Source organism: Bos grunniens, chromosome X (assembly GCF_055505025.1).
Source record: "Bos grunniens cultivar Pamir isolate PY7600 chromosome X, Bosgru_T2T1.0, whole genome shotgun sequence".
Classification (NCBI taxonomy): Eukaryota; Metazoa; Chordata; class Mammalia; order Artiodactyla; family Bovidae; genus Bos; species Bos grunniens.
In genome coordinates, this window is record NC_141194.1 from 109,642,625 (window position 1) to 109,664,194 (window position 21,570).

At 42.9% G+C, this 21,570-nt stretch overlaps 1 protein-coding gene and 1 long non-coding RNA gene across 6 annotated transcripts in view; one reads left to right on the forward strand and one right to left on the reverse strand.

The window, feature by feature from the left end:
• The window catches only part of GABRA3 (gamma-aminobutyric acid type A receptor subunit alpha3), a 242,931-nt gene extending 233,010 nt beyond the window's left edge, over positions 1 to 9,921 (forward strand). For both annotated transcript variants that reach the window (XM_086388135.1, XM_086388136.1), the window contains one exon: positions 7,621 to 9,921. In XM_086388135.1, the coding sequence (XP_086244261.1) occupies positions 7,621 to 7,956 (336 nt within the window). In that variant the 3' untranslated portion in view covers positions 7,957 to 9,921. The remainder of the gene's footprint in view (positions 1 to 7,620) is intronic.
• Positions 1 to 21,570, reverse strand: part of LOC147341146 (uncharacterized) — a 79,973-nt gene that overhangs the window by 24,854 nt on the left and 33,549 nt on the right. For 2 of the 4 annotated variants that reach the window (XR_015159079.1, XR_015159081.1), the window contains exon 2: positions 6,996 to 7,082. The exons of the other annotated variants lie outside the window; for them this stretch is intronic. This is a non-coding gene — a long non-coding RNA (uncharacterized LOC147341146). The remainder of the gene's footprint in view (positions 1 to 6,995; positions 7,083 to 21,570) is intronic. 4 annotated transcript variants of the gene reach the window in all.

Consider the following 21,570-nt stretch of genomic DNA (forward strand, 5'->3'; position numbering starts at 1 on the left):
TGGATTACCATTTCCTTCTCCAGGGGATCTTCCCAACCCAGGGATCAAGCCTGGGTCTCCTGCATTGCAGGCAGATTCTTTACCATCTGAAACACCAGGGAAACCCCAATAATCAGCTCTAGCTTGTTTCATAACTTTCCTGGCTTTGCTTGATCTGTTAGCACTTTTTCTCAAGACATTGCAGCATTTCTGCCAGGCAGTATTTATGCATTTGTTAACGAAAATCAAGATGTGACTAAAGATCAGAAGCTCAGTAGCAACCTATGTTGTAGCAGTGATGTCAGTCCATTGTCTTCAGAGAGTTAATGTTGAAAACAAAATTCTTATTGATCAGACAAACATGGTCTGCTGAAGACACATGCACTTTTGTAGAGTTTAACATTTTGTGTTTTTCTGAAGAAAATATACATATATACATATGTTGCTTTATTTGAAACAAAATATGATGCATTTGAAAAAATAACTGCCAAAATGAAAGTTACAATAGACATGGGAAAATAAACTGAAAAAAAAAAATCTTTCTACAAGTAAGGTAAAAAGGAAATAATTGACAAATGAAAAGAAGAGGTTAAGGGACTTAGGGATGAATCCAGGAAATTCATCCAACTCAGAACCTGCAGAATGAGTGAACAGAGAAATTGGAACAAAGGAAATTAGCAAAGAACTAATATAAGACATGTTTACAAAAGGAAAGATATAAGCCTCCAGATTGAAAGTGTTCTCATAGGCCCACATAAAGTCACGTCATCTTGAGATTTTAGAAAACCAGGGATAAATGGTAGACTAAAGAGATTCTAGAAAGGCAATAAGTGTTATTTACAAAGAAATGATTAGCAGAATGGCATCAGACTTCCATTGGATGCTGGAAGACAGTGGAGCTGTAAATCTAGATCTGAAGGACAAATGATTTTCAACCTTGAATCCTGTGCCTAGCCAAAGTATCACTTACATGGAAAGGTAGTTATTTTCAGACCTGCTAGAACTCAGAAATGTCACTTCTCATGGATTCCACCTTAGGAGAATACAGGAGAATATGTTCTATTAAAACGAAAGTAGAACGAAAAAGATAAAGACACTGGACCAGAGAAGAGGGTATCCTACAGAAGAGATAGATGAAGGGAATTCCTAAGATGAAAGCTATGTAGCAAGCAAACCTGGAGAAGAACCCAGTGCAATTTGTAGCAAGAGGCTAGAGGTATTTATCCAGTCCTTTATAATGATGTTACCATTGATTATTGATTGCACTAGAAAGATTGCTATAATCGTATGGAAGATGGAGGAAGGGTTGCATAAGTGAGATAAATCAGCATGAAAATATGAATGGTTATGTATAACACTGATAGCAGTATAAGCATATTACTTAGAAATATATAAATATTAGAAAGTTTAGAAAATTAAAATAAAGATAGAAAGTTAAAAATAATTATGTTGTAGGACAAGGTTGGGTTACAGGCATTATAAGTTTTTACATTTATTTCTTTTTAACTATGTGCATTATTACCTAGATTATATTTTTTGAAAATTAAAAGAGCAAATTAAAATGAAGAAATAAAACTATATTTTAAAAAAAGACAATTATTATTCTTAGAAGTTCTTTTAAAATATAAATTCTTACCTAAATTTTGGAAACACAGTAATTCTTATGCTTTTTTCTTATTTTCAAATAAGAAATTTGAATGCTCTAGAATAACATTTTATTTTACATTAGAAAATACTCAACTTCCATCCATAATTTAGAAAAGTTTAGTTTTTTATCATTAATGGCTTTTTAAAATTTCTAGCATTCCTGTAAAAACAGCCATAAATCAAGTCACCACTTGGTATGTTCTCTCTGGGGTGAATGATATTCACTCTGGGTTAATTTGTATTCATAAAGTGGTAGCCTTCTCACCCTTTTCTACAGTAGATATAAATGCCCTGACAACACACATACTCTATCAGTGGTGAGTTGATTGAAACAGAAACAAACGGGGATCAGTCAAGATGGCAGAGAAGAAAGACCCAGCGCTCACCTCCTCTCAAAAGCACACCAAAATCACAACTATTTGCAGAACAACCATCCATGGAAAAGATCAAAATTTACCAGAAAAGACCTTCTACAACTAAAGATATGAAGAAGGAACCAAACAAGACAGGTGGAGTTGTGATATAGGCAAGTCTTATACCTTGGGTGGGCAATCCACAAACGAGAGGAATATTACCATTACAGAGGTTCTCTCCTAGGAGTGAGGGGTCTGAGCCCCAAGGTGGGCTCCATAACCTGTGGGTCATATGCCAGGAAAATGAACCCCCAGAGCATTTGGCTTTGAAGACCAGTAATGCATACAATTGAGAGTCCCAGAGAGCTGGGGGAAAATAGAGACTTCACTCACATGCTCTGGGATTCAGGGCAAAAGCAGTAATAGGAGGCTGGGTCAGACCCACCTGCTGATCTTGGAGAGTCTCCTGGAGAAACCAGGGGCAACTGCAGCTCCCCCTGGGGACATAGACACTGGTGGCAGCCATTCTGGAGAATTCATTCTACCATGTAGACACTGGTGCTGGCAAACTCCATTTTGGAATCCTCCCTCTAACTTATTAACCTCAGGACCCAGCCCCGCCCTGGCCCAACAGTCTATAGGTGCCAGTTCTAGGACACCTCATACCAAGCAAATAACTGGGCATGGACACAGGTCTACCCACCAACAGATAAACACAGAGTCGGACATGACTGAGCGACTTTACTTCCACTTTTCACTTTCATGCATTGGAGAAGGCAATGGCAACCCACTCCAGTGTTCTTGCGTGGAGAATCCCAGGAACGGGGGAGCCTGGTGGGCTGCCGTCTCAGGGGTCGCACAGAGTTGAACACGACTGAAGCGACTTAGCAGCAGCAGCAGCAGATAATATTTGAGTCTCATCCGCTCTTTCCTTTCTCATCCACTGGCCCCAGGTCCATCCCCACATATGGTCTGGATATCCCCTACCCTCTCTTGCACCTGCATTTTCTCCCCATTCTATTGGCTTACTGACCTCTTCCTAATCCAGCATGTTCCCTTCCTCTTTTGAATTCACTTGACTCAGCATTTGTGCCTTTCTGTGTTTTTTTCGTGTTCTCCCTTATATTTTAGTTCTCTCTTATTTTAATTAATCTTCATTAGACAGCCTAAAATTTATCATCTTAACTGTTTTTAATAAGTATGTTCACAGTATTGTACAAGCAACTTTCAGAACTTTTTCATCCTGCAAAACTGAAACTCTATCCCCATGACACCAGAAATTCCAATCCTCCTCTCCACTCTCCCCCTGGCAACCTCCCTTCTACTTTCTGTCTCTAGCAATCTGACTTCTCTAAGTACTGAATACAACTGGAATCATATTTGTCTTTGTGACTGGCTTATTTTATTTAGCATAACATCCTCAAGGTTCATTCATGCTATAGCATGCATCAGAATTTCCTTTAAGGCTGAATAATATCCCATTATATGGATAGACCACATTTTATTCATCCATTCTTCTCTCTATGCATACTTGGGTTGCTGTCATCTTTTGGCTAGTGAGAATTATGCTGCTATGAACATGGGTGTACTCATATCTCTTTAAGACCTTGCTTTCATTTGAGGTGGGCAATATACTCCAAAGTAGAATTTCTGGGTCATATTTTAATTTTTTGAGGATCTGATGTACCATTTTTCATAGCAGCTGCACCATTTTACATTCCCGACAGCACATAAGGGGTCAAATTTCTCCATATCCTTGTCTACACTTGTTATTTCCTTTTTTTATTGTTACTGTTATTGTTCTTATTTTTAATAGTAGGCACCCTAATGGGTATGAGGTGGTATCTCATTTTGACTTTCATTTCTATTATGATATTAAGCATAATATTAAGCATCTTTTCACATCTTTATTGGCCATTTCTATATCTTCCTTTGAAAAATGTCTGTTTTAAAACCCATTTTAAAAATTGGGTTGTTTGGGTGTAAAAATTGGGTCTTTGTCTGATTTGTCTTTGAATCTAACATAGCATACACTCCATTACTTTACCCACTTCTGAAAACTGGGGTTCAGGAAAGTTGGATGGATGTTAGGTTAACACAGTCATAGGACTTTATCTGCATATACTTTGAGGTCCTGGAGGTCTCAAGTACATTCACGGCTTCAGCTAACCCTCTAATTAGCACTTCTGAAAACAATTAACATGAACGTCATCTGAGAAAAACTCTAAAGTTGTTGGACATGCATTAGTCCATAAAAGTTTTCACTACCTCATCCCCAGTCCACATGAGGTAGCTTTCTAGAAGGAAAAATGTCCTTCCCTGAGGTCAAAATGCTTGGAGGAATTTGGAAGAGTGAGTTTCAGTTTGGTGGTATGGGAATTACTCCAGGATGAACTATAGAGATATTCTATATATCTTTGTCTGTATAGGAGAAGTCATACTAGATAGGAGAGGTCATACTTCTCAAAAGTTGGAGAAGACTCTTGAAAGTCCCTTGGACTGCGAGGAGATCCAACCAGTCAATCCTAAAGGATATCAGTCCTGAATATTCTTGGGGAGGACTGATGCTGAAGCTGAAGCTCCAATACTTTGGTCACCTGATTCGAAGAACTGACTTGTTGGAAAAGACCCTGGTGCTGGGAAAGATTGAAGGCAGGAGGAGAGGGGATGATATAGGAATAGATGGTTGGATGGCATCACCGACTCGATGGACATGAGTTTCAGCAAGCTCCAGGATTTGGTGATGGACAGGGAAGCCTGACGTGCTGCAGTCCATGAGGTTGCAGAGAATCAGACACAACTGAGCAACTGAACTGAACTGATAGGAGAGGTCAAGACTCAGCAGGAATAAATTAGAAATCACATGAAGAATCTTCAGCTGGGGGGTCAGGTTTCATTCTGTAAACATCTATAATGCAGCTAAGAGCCCAGCATTGGCTCGAGAGGTAGGCACAGAATCATAGCTTGGTCAGAGTTAAGTGACTCTAGTTTGTGTCTATCAAATTCCAGGGTGTAGAGAAGTATTAGAAAACTAGATGCAGAAATGTGAATTGTTAACCATTAATCTCTGCTTCCTGTTTCTGTCTTCTCAGCACTACAACTTTTGCTTTGATTTCCCTTCTTTGACAATTTAGGTAAAAATTATAGTGGCTGATTAAAAAGTTCCATGATGGAAAGGGCGAGGGAAATTAAAAGGTAATTTTCTTTTATTACTTAAAAAATCTGTGATTAAATCAACTGCTGCTTCTCTACGTATAGAACACAAAGTGCCTACAGAGCTAAAGAAAGTGTTTGCTGTTCAGAATGATTATTTCAAAGACTTGGTCATAACCAGCTTATAAGATGACTAAATGAAATAATATATGTGAGTGTGAAAGCTTCTAGCAAAGTCAGGGTAGTGGGTTTTTTTCTTTCTTTTATTTTATTTTATTTTTTGTCTAACCATGAGAAAAAAAGAGATTAGTAAGCAAATGAATAAGTAAGTAGGCAAACAAGCAAAGTGCTCCTTTATTTAATAGCAGAGGCATTTAGCAGCAGGCCTCTATTCACACAATGAATTTGCTAATTATAAGTGAGTCCCATGTAGTATTTAAAGCATTTACAAGGTTGTTAGACTCCCTTAGAGTTCTGTCCCCCTTCCACTTGTAGCAATGTAACTACAATCCTCAAAGAGAGAATGGTTTTGCTTTTTAAGTGTCCTATTAGTCAGACTGTTCATTTACTTAAACCAGCACCCACTTCTTTGTCCCTCTTACCCTCCCTGATGAAAACCCTGAAGCCAGCACAGACAGGCCTTTATTATGTACACTCTCATCTACCTACAGCAGACTCCTTGTCATTCCCCAAAGTAGCAGTGCCCTTGACCTGTGCATTGCCTTGGCTACATCTTCATCTGGTGAGCTCCTGCTCATCTTTCATGACCCAGCTCGCCATCCTCATTGCCTTCTCTGAGCCACCTTTTCCAGCACCTGAAGGTACTTTGCCCCTCCCTCTACTGAATTTCCATCACCCTTTTATTCATATCTCTTAGAATTCTGATCACATTATATGGCAATGGTGTGTTCACAGGGCTCTCCCCCTACACCACCCCCCCCATCACTGGACTGCAAATTCCTACAAAACAAGGAGTGAAACGGACAACTTTTAACCTTCCCACCTATCCTGAAACATCTAGCGTAGTTCTTGGCCCAGTAGATACTCAGTAGCTGTTGGGCAAAAGTTATTATTAGGACCAGGAAGATCAATGGCAGTGTGGCCTAAAGAAAAATAAGTCAGAAAATGGGGGGGACTCAGAAGTAAAGAATAAAGGAAATAGATTAGGAGAAAGGGGGTCAGTAGGAGAGGGCGGGAGTAGAGAAATCCAGGAAGGAAACACGTGCAAAGAAGTAAAACAGATGCTGGGAAGCAAAGTCACGTTGAGAAAGAAAAATTCGAGGTATGTGAAATCAGGGCAACACATTGGTCATCACTTTCCATCAAATACTCTTGGGTATTTTCAAAGCTCATCTGTCCCCACTTTTCCCTTAAAACAAAGAGGGATAAAAGGAAGAAAAGGCCAGAGTGGGAAATGAGGCAGTGAGCTCAGCACTCAGACTATGTCCTCAGCCACTGCCTTTGGCCTCTCCTGTTCCTCAGCCTCTCTCTTCTGACCCAGGCCTGAGCTTTGTCACCTTTTCTCTTTTCTACATGGAAGGTCCATGTATATATAAGTCATATATGTGAGAACAAATGGACACATTTGTGTATGCTTATTTATCATTGAGGTTTTTTTTTTTTTATAATCTGGAAAAGCAAAGATCAGAGTCATAGCAAGCCCCCAGGATCCCTGCCTGTGCTGTCAGAGGGAAGCAGACGGAAGTTCCCTAGAGAGGCTGTCGCAGAGTCAGACACAACTGAGTGACTGAGATGAACTGAACTAGAGAGGCTGTAGCTCCTGCCTGCATGAAGGGTTATAATGATGCATGTTAACATGCTGTAGAATGTATGTCTTTAAGACAAAATGACTTTCAGACTCACCAAGCTCTCTTCCTCACAGGAGATGTGCCACTTGATGGTTGAAGCCTTTTGGAGTTATGTCTCGGGTAACCAAACAGTGTCTCATACCTATAGAACAGTACAGTGCAGCCCTGGTTAAAAGTTGGGAGCCCAGATGGCTAGTGTGGGCTCTGCCACTCAGTCTGAAGCTAAGTTTTCTCATCTGTCAAATGGGAGTAATCTCACACACTTAGGTCGTATGGTTACTGTGAGGATCAAGTCACATGATTGCATAGGATCCTACACATGACCAAGATTTCAGTTTTCCAGTTATTTCTACCACCATTCTTTGATCCTCTCAACAACCCTGCCAAATATTTTGATCCTCATTTTACAGATGAAGAAACTAAAGCTCTAAGGGGAGAAGTCACTTGGCCAAAGGCACAATAGCTAGTAAACCAGGATGATGCAGATTTTGTTTTCAAAGTCATCTTCAATTTATTCCTTTGTACAAAGCTGGCTACTCAGTGCTATTGGCTTCATGGCCCCTCTTTCCTAACTTCCCTCATGTCTCCTCCTCCCCACAGCCTTTGAAGGTGTTCTATATAGTGAATTAATTAGCTTTCCTTTTGTCCCCCCATTCTCCCCTACTTTTTCTGGCCCTTAGAAGAAAACACCAGCAGTCCCGACCAAGAAAACCAGCACCACTTTCAACATCGTGGGAACCACCTATCCCATCAACCTGGCCAAGGACACTGAATTCTCTGCCATCTCCAAGGGCGCTGCTCCAAGCACCTCCTCCACCCCGACAATCATTGCTTCACCCAAGACCACCTGTGTGCAGGATATCCCGACTGAGACCAAGACCTACAACAGTGTCAGCAAGGTTGACAAGATTTCCCGCATCATCTTTCCTGTGCTCTTTGCCATTTTCAATCTGGTCTATTGGGCTACATATGTCAACCGGGAGTCAGCTATCAAGGGCATGATCCGCAAACAGTAGATAGTGGTGGCGCTGCAACCAGAGCACTATATACCCTAGGAAGCATCCAGGCACCCAAACCCCAGGGCTCCCCTTCATGTGTTTCAGGATTCTTCTTTTATAACCCTCTTACCACGCCATGACTCTCAGTTAATATTTAGTAATCTCAGTGAAGAAACAATAACAGAAAAAATTACTTGTCCCTCTAACATTGCTGAGTATGTCCCAATTGGAGCCAAACACTGCCATTTATCCAGTTGCTTATCTTAATCTGCCAGTCTCCCTCAGCTGAGGGCATGGCATGTAATTTACTGCACTCTGCCCACTACAGGAACAACAGGAGACTCTACAGCCTGCAGTGAGAGCCTTGGCTATTGGATAGGTCCAGACTAAGGTGGATTGTTGACTTGTCCAGATCAGATGATTCTGACTCACTAGGGAGCTAGCCTGGGTCTCCAGTGGTCCTGCCTGCCACCTCTCCTGCCCACAACAGGGCCCACTAGGCATAAGTACTGATAACAAAGGCAGGAGCCAGTGCTAACCTCTGAAGATGGCCTGAAACCCCTTTATTGGCTTAGAGGTTAGTGTGGACGATTGAGGCTTACTGCTGTCTACCATGTATTGCCAAAACAGATGGAACCAGTTAGGTCAGCCTGGCACCAAGATGACGAATACCTGCCAGGTCTAGACCCTCAGGAAAATAGTACCGTCTTTGGTATATCTCTCCTCCAGAAAGCCCTTTTAAGCCCTTTGAACCTGTTGTAGCCAGTTGGACATGGCTTAGCTTGGACTCATTACTGCCTATAAACTCTTTAGTAAAAGGATCAAGTATTTGTTTTAATTTATACTAAGAAGGGACATATGCAACAAAATGAGATCAAATGTCTATTTTTTTTTAAAGATTAGAAAGATATGAAAGTCATCTCCTAGCCAAGGCAACTCATCAAATACTGGATGGAGTGAGAAATTTGGGCTTGGTGGTAGTTGAGGCTTGAAGACTGGCTTGGAAAAGAGGGCTACTGGCAGGTGAAAGTCAAGTTCTTCTTTCCATACCCTCCACACTCCAGACCCTAGCCCAAGATCTTTTCTCCTACTTGTCAGGGACCTCTGGTCCTCTCTTGATGCCAATATTAAGAGGGATGAATTGGAGTCTAGTTTACTTTTGAGTCAATTAAATCATTAACCTTATTATCACTTTGATAATATATTATTTAAAGGATTCGATCTCATTTGTTCTTAGCATGAATAAAAGGGACAGTTATAATTGTAAATTTTGTATGAAGTAGACAAACTCAGTTTCAGATGTTTGAATGACTCACCGAGGCTCCTTACAAGTGTCCGTAATAGAGAACTATCATGGACCCCTTTCCAAAGGCCAACATGAAGATAGGACTGAGAATTCAGGTCCATCTAGACCTCAGAATCGGCACCATCTCAACAGGCATGCTGGGTCCTCAATGCAGTTTGGTTGGACACCAAAAAGATTTTTAGAAAGTCACATTGTGTTATCCAAGGAGACCACTTCTTGTCGCCATGGTTCAAGAGAATGAGATGAAGATGGCAGCCCCAGCCACTAGTCCAAAGTATCTGGGAGCCCCTAAGTAATGCCACAGAGGGCACCGAAAGGAGATTCTCCCTGCCCACGCCCTGATCCGTGTTCCTAAGGGGTCTATCATTAGCTGCTGGTTGCCTTTTCACCCATCCTTCCCCCATCTCCTGCTTCCTTGCCATTGCTGGGATAATGCATGCCAGTCCCATTATTCCTAAGACTGTGTCTGTAGGTAAATTCATGACTATAAGAGTGTAGTGTCGTGGCTATGTGGGGATGGGGGGTGGGGGGGTGGGGCTGTTAATGATTGTCTTGTTCATGATTGTCTTAAGGAATTTAGAATGGAAGCCTGACCTTTACCTCTCTGTAGAAATTGTGTTTCCAAATGCTTTGGTGCAATGTTTAGTGGCTGTTTATTAAACTCTTTCTGAATTGTACTCAGGCTAAATAACTTTTTTTGGACACTCTTTGACTAACACAAGTCGTAGTCTGTTTTGGGCTTTCACTCCTATTCTCGTGCCACCCTTACTTAACACCATTGAAATATGCTGGGAAAAAGGTATCCCAAGAACAAGAGATCTGTTACAGCAATCCAAAATGGAACCCATGTGAAAAGACTGCTTTGATTGACTCAGGGGTCTCATTACCCAGTATGACAGAGAAGGAAACACTTGTGTTGGTTCCTCCACTAAATTCACCCACTCCCAGGAAATAAGAGAAAGGCCTTTTCTTTGTAATTGAAAAGGCTTTTTCCCCCGCTTTTCCGTTGATTATTATTTTCCTTAGGCAATAGTTCTCTACAGGTAATAGTTACTAGGCAGAGAGAGAATAAGTGTCTAATTGGTTAGTCTATGTGTTGGGAAATAGATGATGACCTTTATCTGTTACAGAGTTAAGAAAAATCTGGGAAATTATCTTATGAGATGTGCTTGAGGAAATCACTGGGCTTCTAAGGGATGGGGAAAATTTCCTTAGGAGAGCATTTTGAGTCATATAAAAGGTTTTCTTGGGTGAAATAAGACCAGAGACTTGAACAATTTAACCCTCAGTGCATGTTCTAGCCATGTGGTCATCTGATTGATGCCGTCATACTACAGCAATTTCATAATCCTTGACCAATTCAATCATACCCCCCAAACAACCATGAGATACAGGCTCCCTAGCAAAGTTGCCTGCTACCCATATTTAAATGTTGTTTCCTTGAGAAACTTCTAGGACCAGTTTTCCTCTGAAAACTATTCCTTGAGTTTTATGGGAAAGCTGAAGCTGTTCCCATCAGTAATTCTGTTGCTGAGGTTCCCTAGAGTTTGAAACCTTACCCCAAACTGGGACCAATATTGTGAACTTAAGAATCTTATGGTAATAAGAGCTTCAGAGACATACCCCTAGCAGTTCTAGAGGCTACTACAAGAATGTCTAACAAAGTGTAGGCACTTAATACGTATTTTTGAATTGTTGTTGTTCAGTCTCTCAGTCATGTCCGACTCTTTGCAACCTCATGGACTGCAGCACACCAGGCTTCCCTGTCCTACACTATCTCCCAGAGTTTGCTCAAATCCATGTCCATTGAGTCAGTGATGCCATCCAACCATTTCATCCACTGTTACCCGCTTCTCCTCTTGCCCTCAATCTTCAGAAGAGCCTGGTGGGCTACAGTCCATGGAGTCACAAGAGTTGGACATGACTGAGCAACTAAAACCTTATTTGTGAATAAATAAATGCTAACCTAGATGAAAGGTATGTGGGGTGGGGTGGAGGTTCTTCAGGGTGATGTTGGAAAGGAGACTAAACCATGATCAGTGGAGACTGATGGAAGCAAACAAATGCAATATGCAGCCCTCTAAAGCAGCATCCAAGTGTTAATAAATGTACACTATCACTTAAAATAGCTTTTTCCCCCTACTGAATAATTGTTTGCTCCTATGGACTTGTAAATCTGAGGTGTTCGTGTAATGACCTTTTAGTTCCTCATGCTAAAGTATGGTGGGCAGGAGAGCAAGGCATGACTGGGCACCAGGATGCATCTGTGTTATGATACCCTTCAAAGGGCTTCTCACACTGAGCTTGGGAAGGAGGCCCTCTGGAAGTCTGACTCCTTCCTAGAGATCTAGCAGGAGATGGGATGAATGAGAAGGGAAATGGAAGAGGAAGAAAGCATTGGGGAAAATTCTGTCAATGGGGTCTAGAATTGCAGCAAGAATCTCTGTTCAGTCTCAATAGCATCTAATTACACAGGCTCCCTTTTCCCTGGAAACATCATTCATGTGACCGTCCGCTGCACTGAGGCTAAAGGCACCTGCCCTTGTTGACCATGCAAGCTACTGTCTGAAACCTCCTGCCTTTTCCATCACAGAGCGCCTGGGCCTTGTCTACCTTGCTTCTGCCTAAGCTCCAACAATTTGATATTATGAGAAAAACATTGAGACGAATGAACACCTGAATTTCAGTCAGGGCTCAATTCCATATCAATTGCTACATGAAATCATGCAAGTCCCTCCCCTGAGTTGAGAGTTTCCCTATTAGTAAACTGGGGTTCTGATGAGAGCCAAGTCAACGTAAGCGTACCCTTTCTAGCAGCTTCCCTGGTGGTCCACTCTCCCCCGAGTGTCACCACATCCTGGGCACACCCTTCCCCCCACCCCCACCCAGCCCACCTGAGGAACAGAAACACCACCCTTTGATTGCCTATTGTGCAACTCTAGATGGATTGGCCGCTTCAAAAGAATTTGATTAAACACCAAACAAGGAAGCTAAGAGACTAAACGTTGGAATGCAGGGGCCAAACTCTCGGGTCTAATCAGATCAGATCAGATCAGTCGCTCAGTCGTGTCCGACTCCTTGCAACCCCATGAATTGCAGCACGCCAGGCCTCCCTGTCCATCACCAACTCCCGGAGTTCACTCAGACTCACATCCATCGAGTCAGTGATGCCATCCAGCCATCTCATCCTCTGTCGGCCCCTTCTCCTCCTGCCCCCAATCCCTCCCAGCATCAGAGTCTTTTCCAATGAGTCAACCCTTCGCATGAGGTGGCCAAAGTACTGGAGTTTCAGCTTTAGTATCATTCCTTCCAAAGAAATCCCAGGGCTGATCTCCTTCAGGATGGACTGGTTGGATCTCCTTGCAGTCCAAGGGACTCTCAAGAGTCTTCTCCAACACCACAGTTCAAAAGCATCAATTCTTCGGTGCTCAGCTTTCTTCACAGTGACCTCCTTACCACTACCACTGCTACCCTCATCCTCGGGCTGAGCATGTGGTGGAGTCCTGCATCATGATGCACAGTGCTATTAATGGTCCAGCATTAGTCCCAGCATGGGAAAAGTTGGGTCCTACCTTGACAAAATTAAGCAGGTGCTGCTACCAGGCAAGGAGCCCCTAGGGATGCCAAGAGTACAGATTGGGAACGTGAAACACCCCATCTTCGTTTTTTTCCTCCAAAAGTTCAGCTTAGTGGAGAACAGGAACTCTTAGATGGGAACTCCCTAGACTTCAACAGAACTCATAGGATCTGCACACACCATCTCTTCCTTCCCTTGAGACAGGCAAAAGGTGGCCTTCCTCGGTCTCAGGCCAGTCCCTCTTTTATTCTTCATGTCAGCTCCTCTTTTCTAAAGGAATTCTATGCTGTTATCTTCTTTCAATGAAGCTGTTCTTGCTGAGTCACCACTGCCCTGGTTACTAAAACTTAAAGGCATGTTTTAGTTATCTTACTTGACCTGTCAGCAGCACTTGACACTGTTGAGAATGACTCTAATAGCCTTGCATTTTCCTCCCTGCTCCCTCTCCGTTTCTGTTTTTCCTGTTCAACTTCTCCCATCCCTTCCTACACTGTTTTTTCTCTTGTCTCCTCACTCTACACACTCTCCCTGAATGATCTTATCTGTCTTGATAGCTTCAGTTACCACATATTTCAAGTATCTTTTGTTGTGTAACAAACCAGCCCCAAATGTAATAGCACAAACAACAATCATTTAGTATTCCCATGGGCCAGGAATGTTGACGGGGCAACTAACACATGACTTATCTCTATTCTGTGATGCCTGGGACATCAGATGGGAATACTCAAATGAGCCGGGGGTGACCCAACTGACTGGAACATATGAGGATGGAGGATCTACTTTCAAGCTCCATGTGGCAGGGGATTTGGTGGTGAGATGAAGGCATATTAGTTACCCAGTTCTTGTCCTATTCAAGAGGGAAAAGAGTCCTAAACTGAGAAGAGGAGGGCATTCTGTGTGCCCTTCCATGGGGTGGGGTCCTTCACTCACATGTCTAGCCACTGGGCTGTGATGGTTGAAGGACGGTTCAACTAGTACTATTGACTAAAGCATCTATATATAGCCTTTTCTTATGTCTTCCAACAGCATGGCAACTAGGTCCTGAAAGGGAGCATCTCCAGAAGGGGCCTCCAGAGTACAAGTGTTCTAAGAAAACCAGGTAGGAAGCCACATGGCTTCTGCCATCCTCACATGAGGGGTAGCTGCATTCTGTTGGTTACAACAGAGTCACTAAGGCCAGGCCCAATTCAAGAGTTTGGGCACAGACCTCATCTCTTAATGGGAGGAGTGTCAAACAATTTGCAGACATGCTTGAAAACCACCACATCTACTTCATGATGATGACTGCCAAGTCAATATCTCTAGCCTAGTTCTTTCACATCAAATTTAACCTGTTAAAAGCAGTACTGTTTAATTCCTCAACCCACATAATTTTTCCCTTGGACATTCCTTTATCAATAAGTAGAAGCATCATTCACCTAGATGCTCAAGTCAAAAATTTAGCAGGAGTTACTTACACCTCTCTCTCATCCCCATATCTAGCACATCTGACAATCTTTTGTACTCAGCTTCTAGTTTAAATCCCATGTTGTACCCCCTTGTCTTCTCTTCCAAACTAGAACTCTAGTCTAACCTTCCATCATGATCTCTCACCTAGATAACTATATAGCCAGCATTTTAAGGGAGGTGGGAGGGGGGGTTCAGGATTGGGAACACATATACACCTGTGGCGGATTCATGTTGATGTATGGCAAAACCAATACAATATTGTAAAGTAATTAGCCTCCAATTAAAATAAAGAAAGAAAAGAAATGAAAAGAAATGTAAATTGGTTCACATCACTTGCCTGTTTAATACATTTCAATGGCACCCTGCTGCATCTAAACTAAAATCCAAACTCTAATCCAGGCCTTAAAAGTCCTATTCAGCCTCCTGTTACCATAATCCCTAACTCACTCAATGCATCAGCCATATCAACTGAACATCAGGTACTAATATGTCTCAGGACCTTTGTGCAGGGTGTTTCCTAAGTCTAGAATGTTTCTTCCCTTCCTGCCTTGACCTGGCTAACTGCTACGTATCCTTCAGTTCTCACTGGAAAGGTCATGTCTCTCATGCCTTGTTCTCCATGTTAAAAAAGCTGTGTGCTTGCTTCCACTCTACTCTGTTGCTCTCACTGTCCCCATATTCACTACATTTCATTGCACTCTCCTACTACCCTAAGCTCTGTGAGGAAGAGCTGCCCATTTACACCACAGTGTAGGGTCAACACCATAGTGTAAACTCAGGAAAATACTTACTGAATCAAATAACTTCTGAGCTGGACTTTAAAGGATGATTCAGAATTTGCCCAGCAAAAAGGAGAAGGGCGTTCAACCTGAATGTACAAAGACCCAGAAGTGACAGAGACCATAATGGGGTATATGGCCAAAATTTATTTGTCCTAACTTTCCAGGCATTCTACCCAGTAGGATGGATGGTGAGTATGGTGGTTCTGGACTTAAGAGTAAGTTGTGAGGGGCCATAACCTATCGTCTACCTGAGAACCTGGTTGCATGCCACCATCTTGTGACTTGCGATCCCAGAAAGTTGGCTTCTATAAGCAAAGATAATAGCAGCACATGTGAGCTGATTTGGGAATACCCACTTGTTGGCCCCTAGGCTTGATGGCTCCATTCTAGGCCAACTTCCTAAAGACCCAGAGTCTTAGGATTTCCCATCCACGTAGCTGCATTCCAGCCTTCTGACACAACAGGCACATTTATTCACAGTATTTCAAAACCTACAGACCCTTTCTTAGATCATTAAAGGGTCACATGAAGTTAACATAAGTTCATGAAGAATAAAATTAACACTGCTAGGTCCTGTTGTAGGCCACTTAGCTATATTAAAGTCTCAGAATAACCATGGTGTGGCCTTCATGGGGGTTTAGGACTCTGTATTCTAGCAGATGGAGCTTTAATGCATGCAGGTGTTATGTTTGGTAAGAGCTCTATGATCTTTGTACACTTTAAGCTGGGTCCTCTTCCTGAAATACATATCTAACCTTGCATCATACCAGTCCCTTCCCTGCCTCTTAATGAGAGGAGAACAAAGGAAGTTCAGTGAATGTCTATTGACAGAGAGCTAGTGAACAACTAGTAGAAATAGTATAATTCAGAGAAATCCAAGGTCTTATTAATCACTACCTTCTCTGCATACTAATGTGAGGGACAGATGCTACTGACCCTGAAACTGTCTAATCTCCTCAAGCCACATCCATACTGAGCCAGTCTCCTATGGTGACCTGTAGCCAATTTTTCCAGGTTTCTATGGCACCAGCAGGTCCCCCCAAGGTTAAAGTCAATAGGAAATGGTGCTCAGAATGGTGCAATAATTGGTGGTAATTCAGGTGGTAATCTGTTCTAGGCACTTTGGTTTTTGGTTTTCTCTATGCTATAGTCCTGTTGAACGGGTTATGATGATAAATTCAGCATGGCCTGAATTTTGCGTAGATGGCCATCTCCTCTTATAAGTATTAATATGTGGCCATGAGAGTGGCTTTTATTGGGACTGGTCCCCACCCAAATGCATGAGAAGAATGAGATACCAAAATGCTTGCAGGGAAAGCTGCTAGTGGTTAGAGCAAATGTGAATGGTAAATAGACATAGCAACTCAGAAGCAAGAACACTGAGTTCTAATCTGGCTTATATCACTGTCTCTTGGGGATGGTCTTGCTCCCTGTCTCCTGAACAATGTCACGAACTTCAGTCCATAGTTCATCAGGCACTCTATCAGATCTAGTCCCTTGAATCTATTTTGCTTCCACTGTATAATCGTTAGGGATTTGATTTAGGTCATACTTGAATGGTCAAGTGGTTTTCCCCACTTTCTTCAATTTAAGTCTGAATTTGGCAATAAGGAGTTCATGATCTGAGCCACAGTCAGCTCCCAGTCTTGTTTTTGCTGACTGTATAGAGCTTCTCCATCTTTGGCTGCAAAGAATATAATCAATCTGATTACAGTGTTGACCATCTGGTGATGTCCATGTGTAGAGTCTTCTCTTGTGTTGTTGAAAGAGGGTGTTTGCTATGATCACTGCGTTCTCCTGGCAAAACTCTATTAGGCTTTGTCTTGCTTCACTGTGTACTCCAAGGCCAAATTTGCCTGATACTCCAGGTTTTTCTTGACTTCATACTTCCAGTCCCCTATAATGAAAAGGACATCTTTTTTGGGTGTTAGTTCTAGAAGGTCATGTAGGTCTTCATAGAACTGTTCAACTTCAGCTTCTTCAGCGTTACAGGTTGGGGCATAGACTTGGATTACCATGATATTGAATGGTTTGCCTTGGAAATGAACAGAGATCATTCCGTCATTTTTGAGATTGCATCCAAGTAATGCATTTCAGACTCTCTTGTTGACTATGATGGCTACTGCATTTCTTCTAAGGGATTCTTGCCTACAGTAGTAGATAATGGTCATCTGAGTTAAATTCACCCATTCCAGTCCATTTTAATTCACCGATTCCTAAAATGTCAACGTTCACTCTTGTCATCTACTGTTTGAGCACTTCCAATTTGCCTTGATTCATGGACCTAACATTCCAGCTTCCTATGTAATATTGCTCTTTAAAGCATTGGACCTTGCTTCCATCACCAGTCACATCCACAACAGGATGTTGTTTTTGCTTTGGTGCTGTCTCTTTATTCTTTCTGGAGTTATTTCTCCACTGATCTCCAGTAGCATATTGGGCACCTACCGACCTGGGGAGTTGCTCTTTCAGTATCCTATCATTTTGCCTTTTCATACTGCACACGGGTTTCTCAAGGCAAGAACACTGAAGTGGTTTGCCATTCCCTTCTCCAGTGGACCACATTTTGTCAGCACTCTCCACATGACCCACCCCATCTTGGGTGGCCCTACATGCCATGGCTCATAGTTTCATTGAGTTAGAGAAGGCTGTGGTCCATGTGATTAGATTGGTTAGTTTTCTGTGATTGTGGTTTTCAGTCTGTCTACCCTCTGATGGAGAATGGTAAGAGGCTTATGGAAGTTTCCAGGTGGGAGACAGGGTGGGAGACACTGACTGAGGGAGAAACTGGGTCTTAGTCTGATGGGTGGGGCCATGCTCAGTAGATCCTTAATCCGATTTTCTGTTGATGGGTGGAGCTGTATTCCCTCCCTACTAGTTCAGTTCAGTTCAGTTGCTCAGTTGTGTCCCACTCTTTGTGACCCTATGAATCGCAGCATGCCAGGCCTCCCTGCCCATCACCAACTCCCGGAGTCTATTCAAACTCTTGTCCATAGAGTCGGTGATGCCATCCAGCCATCTCATCCTCTGTTGTCCCCTTCTCCTCCTTCCCCCAATCCATCTCAGCATAGGGTCTTTGCCAGTGAGTCAACTCTTCACATGAGGAGGCCCAAGTATTGGAGTTTCAGCTTCAACATCAGTCCTTCCAATGAACACCAAGGACTAATCTCCTTTAGGATGGACTGGTTGGACATCCTTCCAGTCCAAGGGACTCTCAAGAGTCTTCTCCAACACCACAGTTCAAAACCATCAACTCTTTGGCACTAAGCTTTCTTCATAGTCCAACTCTCACATCCATACGTGACCACTGGAAAAACCATAGCCTTGACTAGATGAACCTTTGTTGGCAAAGTAATGTCTCTGCTTTTTAATATGCTATCTAGGTTAGTCATAACTTTCCTTCCAAGGAGTAAGCGTCTTTTAATTTCATGGCTGCAATCACCATATGCAGTGATTTTGGAGCCCCCAAAAATAAAGTCTGACACTGTTTCCACTGTTTCCCCATCTATTTCCCATGAAGTGATGGGACCAGATGCCACGATCTTCGTTTTCTGAATGTTGAGCTTTAAGCCAACTTTTTCACTCTCTTCTTTCCCTTTCATCAAGAGGCTCTTCAATTCATCTTCACTTTTTGCCATAAGGGTAGTGTTATCTGCATATCTGAGGTTATTGATATTTCTCCCAGCAATCTTGATTCCAGCTTGTGCTTCTTCCAGCCCAGCGTTTCTCATGATGTACTGTGCATAGAAGTTAAATAAGCAGAGGGACAATATACAGCCTTGACATACTCCTTTTCCTATTTGGAACCAGTCTGTTGTTCCATGTCCAGTTCTATCTGTTGCTTCCTGACCTGCATATAGGTTTCTCAAGAGGCAGGTGAGGGGGTCTGGTATTCCCATCTCTTTTAGAATTTTCCAGTTTATTGTGATCCACACAGTCAAAGGCTTTGGCAGTCAATAAAGCAGAAATAGATGTTTTTTCTGGAATTCTCTTGCTTTTTTGATGATCCAGCGGATGTTGGCAATTTGGTCTCTGGTTCCTCTGCCTTTTCTAAAACCAGCTTGAACATGTGGAAGTTCACGGTTCACGTATTGCTGAAGCCTGGCTTGGAGAATTTTGAGCATTATTTTACTAGCGTGTGAGATGAGTGCAATTGTGTGGTAGTTTGAGCATTTTCAGTACTTTGGCATTGCCTTTCTTTGGGATTGGAATGAAAACTGACCTTTTCCAGTCCTGTGGCCACTGCTGAGTTTTCCAAATGTGCTGGCATATTGAGTGCAGCACTTTCACAGCATTATCTTTTAGGATTTGAAATAGCTCGACTGGAATTCCATCATGTCCACTAGCTTTGTTCATGGTGATGCTTTCTAAGGCCCACTTGACTTCACATTCCAGGATGTCTGGCTCTAGGTCAGTGATCACACCATCGTGATTATCTGGGTCGTGAAGATCTTTTGTGTACAGTTCTTCTGTGTATTCTTGCCACCTCTTCTTAATCTCTTCTGCTTCTGTTAGGTCCATACCATTTCTGTCCTTTATCGAGCCCATCTTTGCATAAAATATTCCCTTGGTATCTCTAATTTTCTTGAAGAGATCCCTAGTCTTTCCCATTTGGTTGTTTTCCTCTATTTCTTTGCATTGATCACTGAGGAAGTCTTTCTTATCTCTACTTGCTATTCTTTGGAACTCTGCATTCAAATGGGAATATCTTTCCTGTTCTCCTTTGCATTTCGCTTCTCTCCTTTTCACAGCTGTTTGTAAGGCCTCACAGCCATTTTGCTTTTTTGCATTTCTTTTCCATGGGGATGGCCTTGAGAACCCCATGAATCCCTGCTATATACCTCAGGCCAAACTATGGTGGAAGCCAAGAGTTGGACAGGACTGAGCAACTGAACTGAACTGAATGAGGATAATGGTGACCTCCCTCAAAAGATCCCACGCATATTCTGCTACACTCAGTACCCCCAACCCTGCAGCAGGCTACCATTGACCCACGCCTCCACCAGAGTCTCCTGGACACCCACAGGCAAGTCCGGGACAGTCTCCTGTGGGTGATTGCTCCTTTCATCTGGGTCCTCGTGCACAGGGTTCTGTTGTGTCCTCCAAGAGTCTATTTCCCAGTCCTGTGTAAGTTCTGGCAGCTCTACGGTGGGGTTAATGTTGACCTCCTCCAAGAGGGCTTATGCCATACCCAAGTCTGCTGCACCCAGAACCTCTGTCCCTGCAGCAGACCACCACTGACCTGTATCTCCACAGGAGATGCTCAAACACAGTTCTGTCTCAGATCTGTGCAAGGAGATCCAACCAGTCAATCCTAAAGGAAATCAGTCCTGAATATTCATTGGAAGGACTGACGTTGAAGCTGAAACTCCAATACTTCGGCCACCTGATGCAAAGAGCTGACTCACTGGAAAAGACCCTGATGCTGGGAAAGATTGAAGGTGGGAGGAGAAGGGGACAACAGAGGATGAGATGGTTGGATGGCATCACTGACTCAATGGACATGAGTTTGAGTAAACTCTGGGAGTTGGTGAGGGACAAGGAGGCCTGGCGTGCTGCAGTCCATGGGATTGCAAAGAGTTGGACACGACTGAGCGACTGAACTGACTGAACTGATACCACTGTCTCAGCTGTCTTACCTTGGGTAAATCACTTAACCTCTGTAATATAAATATAACAAGAAAATTTTTCCACGAAACACTGGATTAAATAAGCTACTGCCCATGGAAGATCATTGGAATCCTTTATTGCTACTCACATGTAGGGAATAAACCTAATCCAAACGCTGTTACTGAGAGTGAAGTCACCAAGGTGGTGACAAAGAATTCATTCCTGTCTTCTCCCCATGTCATGAGAAGAGCATCTAAAAACTGTTTATGGAGAAGACACCCACTGAGAGAACCCTAGAACATAGCAGTGAGGGTGACCGCAACCCCAGTATCACGGAGGCCAAGACAGACTACATTAGAAAGGGAAAAGGAGTGACAGCATTCCCCTCCCCTAGGCCAATGCAGCACCATGCAGAGAGGTCTCTCTTGAGCCGATAGTCTAGTGAGAAGAGAGAGCCCAGCGATTACATCCAGCATGCCCCAGTACTGTAGGTCACTTTGTGGGAGCCCTTACTCTAGTTTTTCCTCATAGAGATTATAGTGGAATCTATGGGGCTCAACCACTTGAAATATGATTGTGAAAGAGAAGTGAGGAGAGACAACAACCAGTACACGGATCTTGGCAAACCATGTTCCTACCTGCAGAGATCAAGTAAGTAGTCCCAACCAGTGGCTTTGCTCACCTGGAGAACAAAGTCGGTGGTGTAGTCTGAACAGGGAACTCAGTGGGGGTGCAGCTGTCCTAGATTTGGGTCCTGAAATAAGGAGTTTTGTCAGCCCTGGAGCTAGGTCTTCCCATACTCAGGCAGGAGAGCTAAGTCATAGCTGCACCCACTGTGGAGTATGGTTCACATCCCCATCTGACAGGAAAGGGTGATGAGAATACCTGAAAACTGTAACACAGCAGCG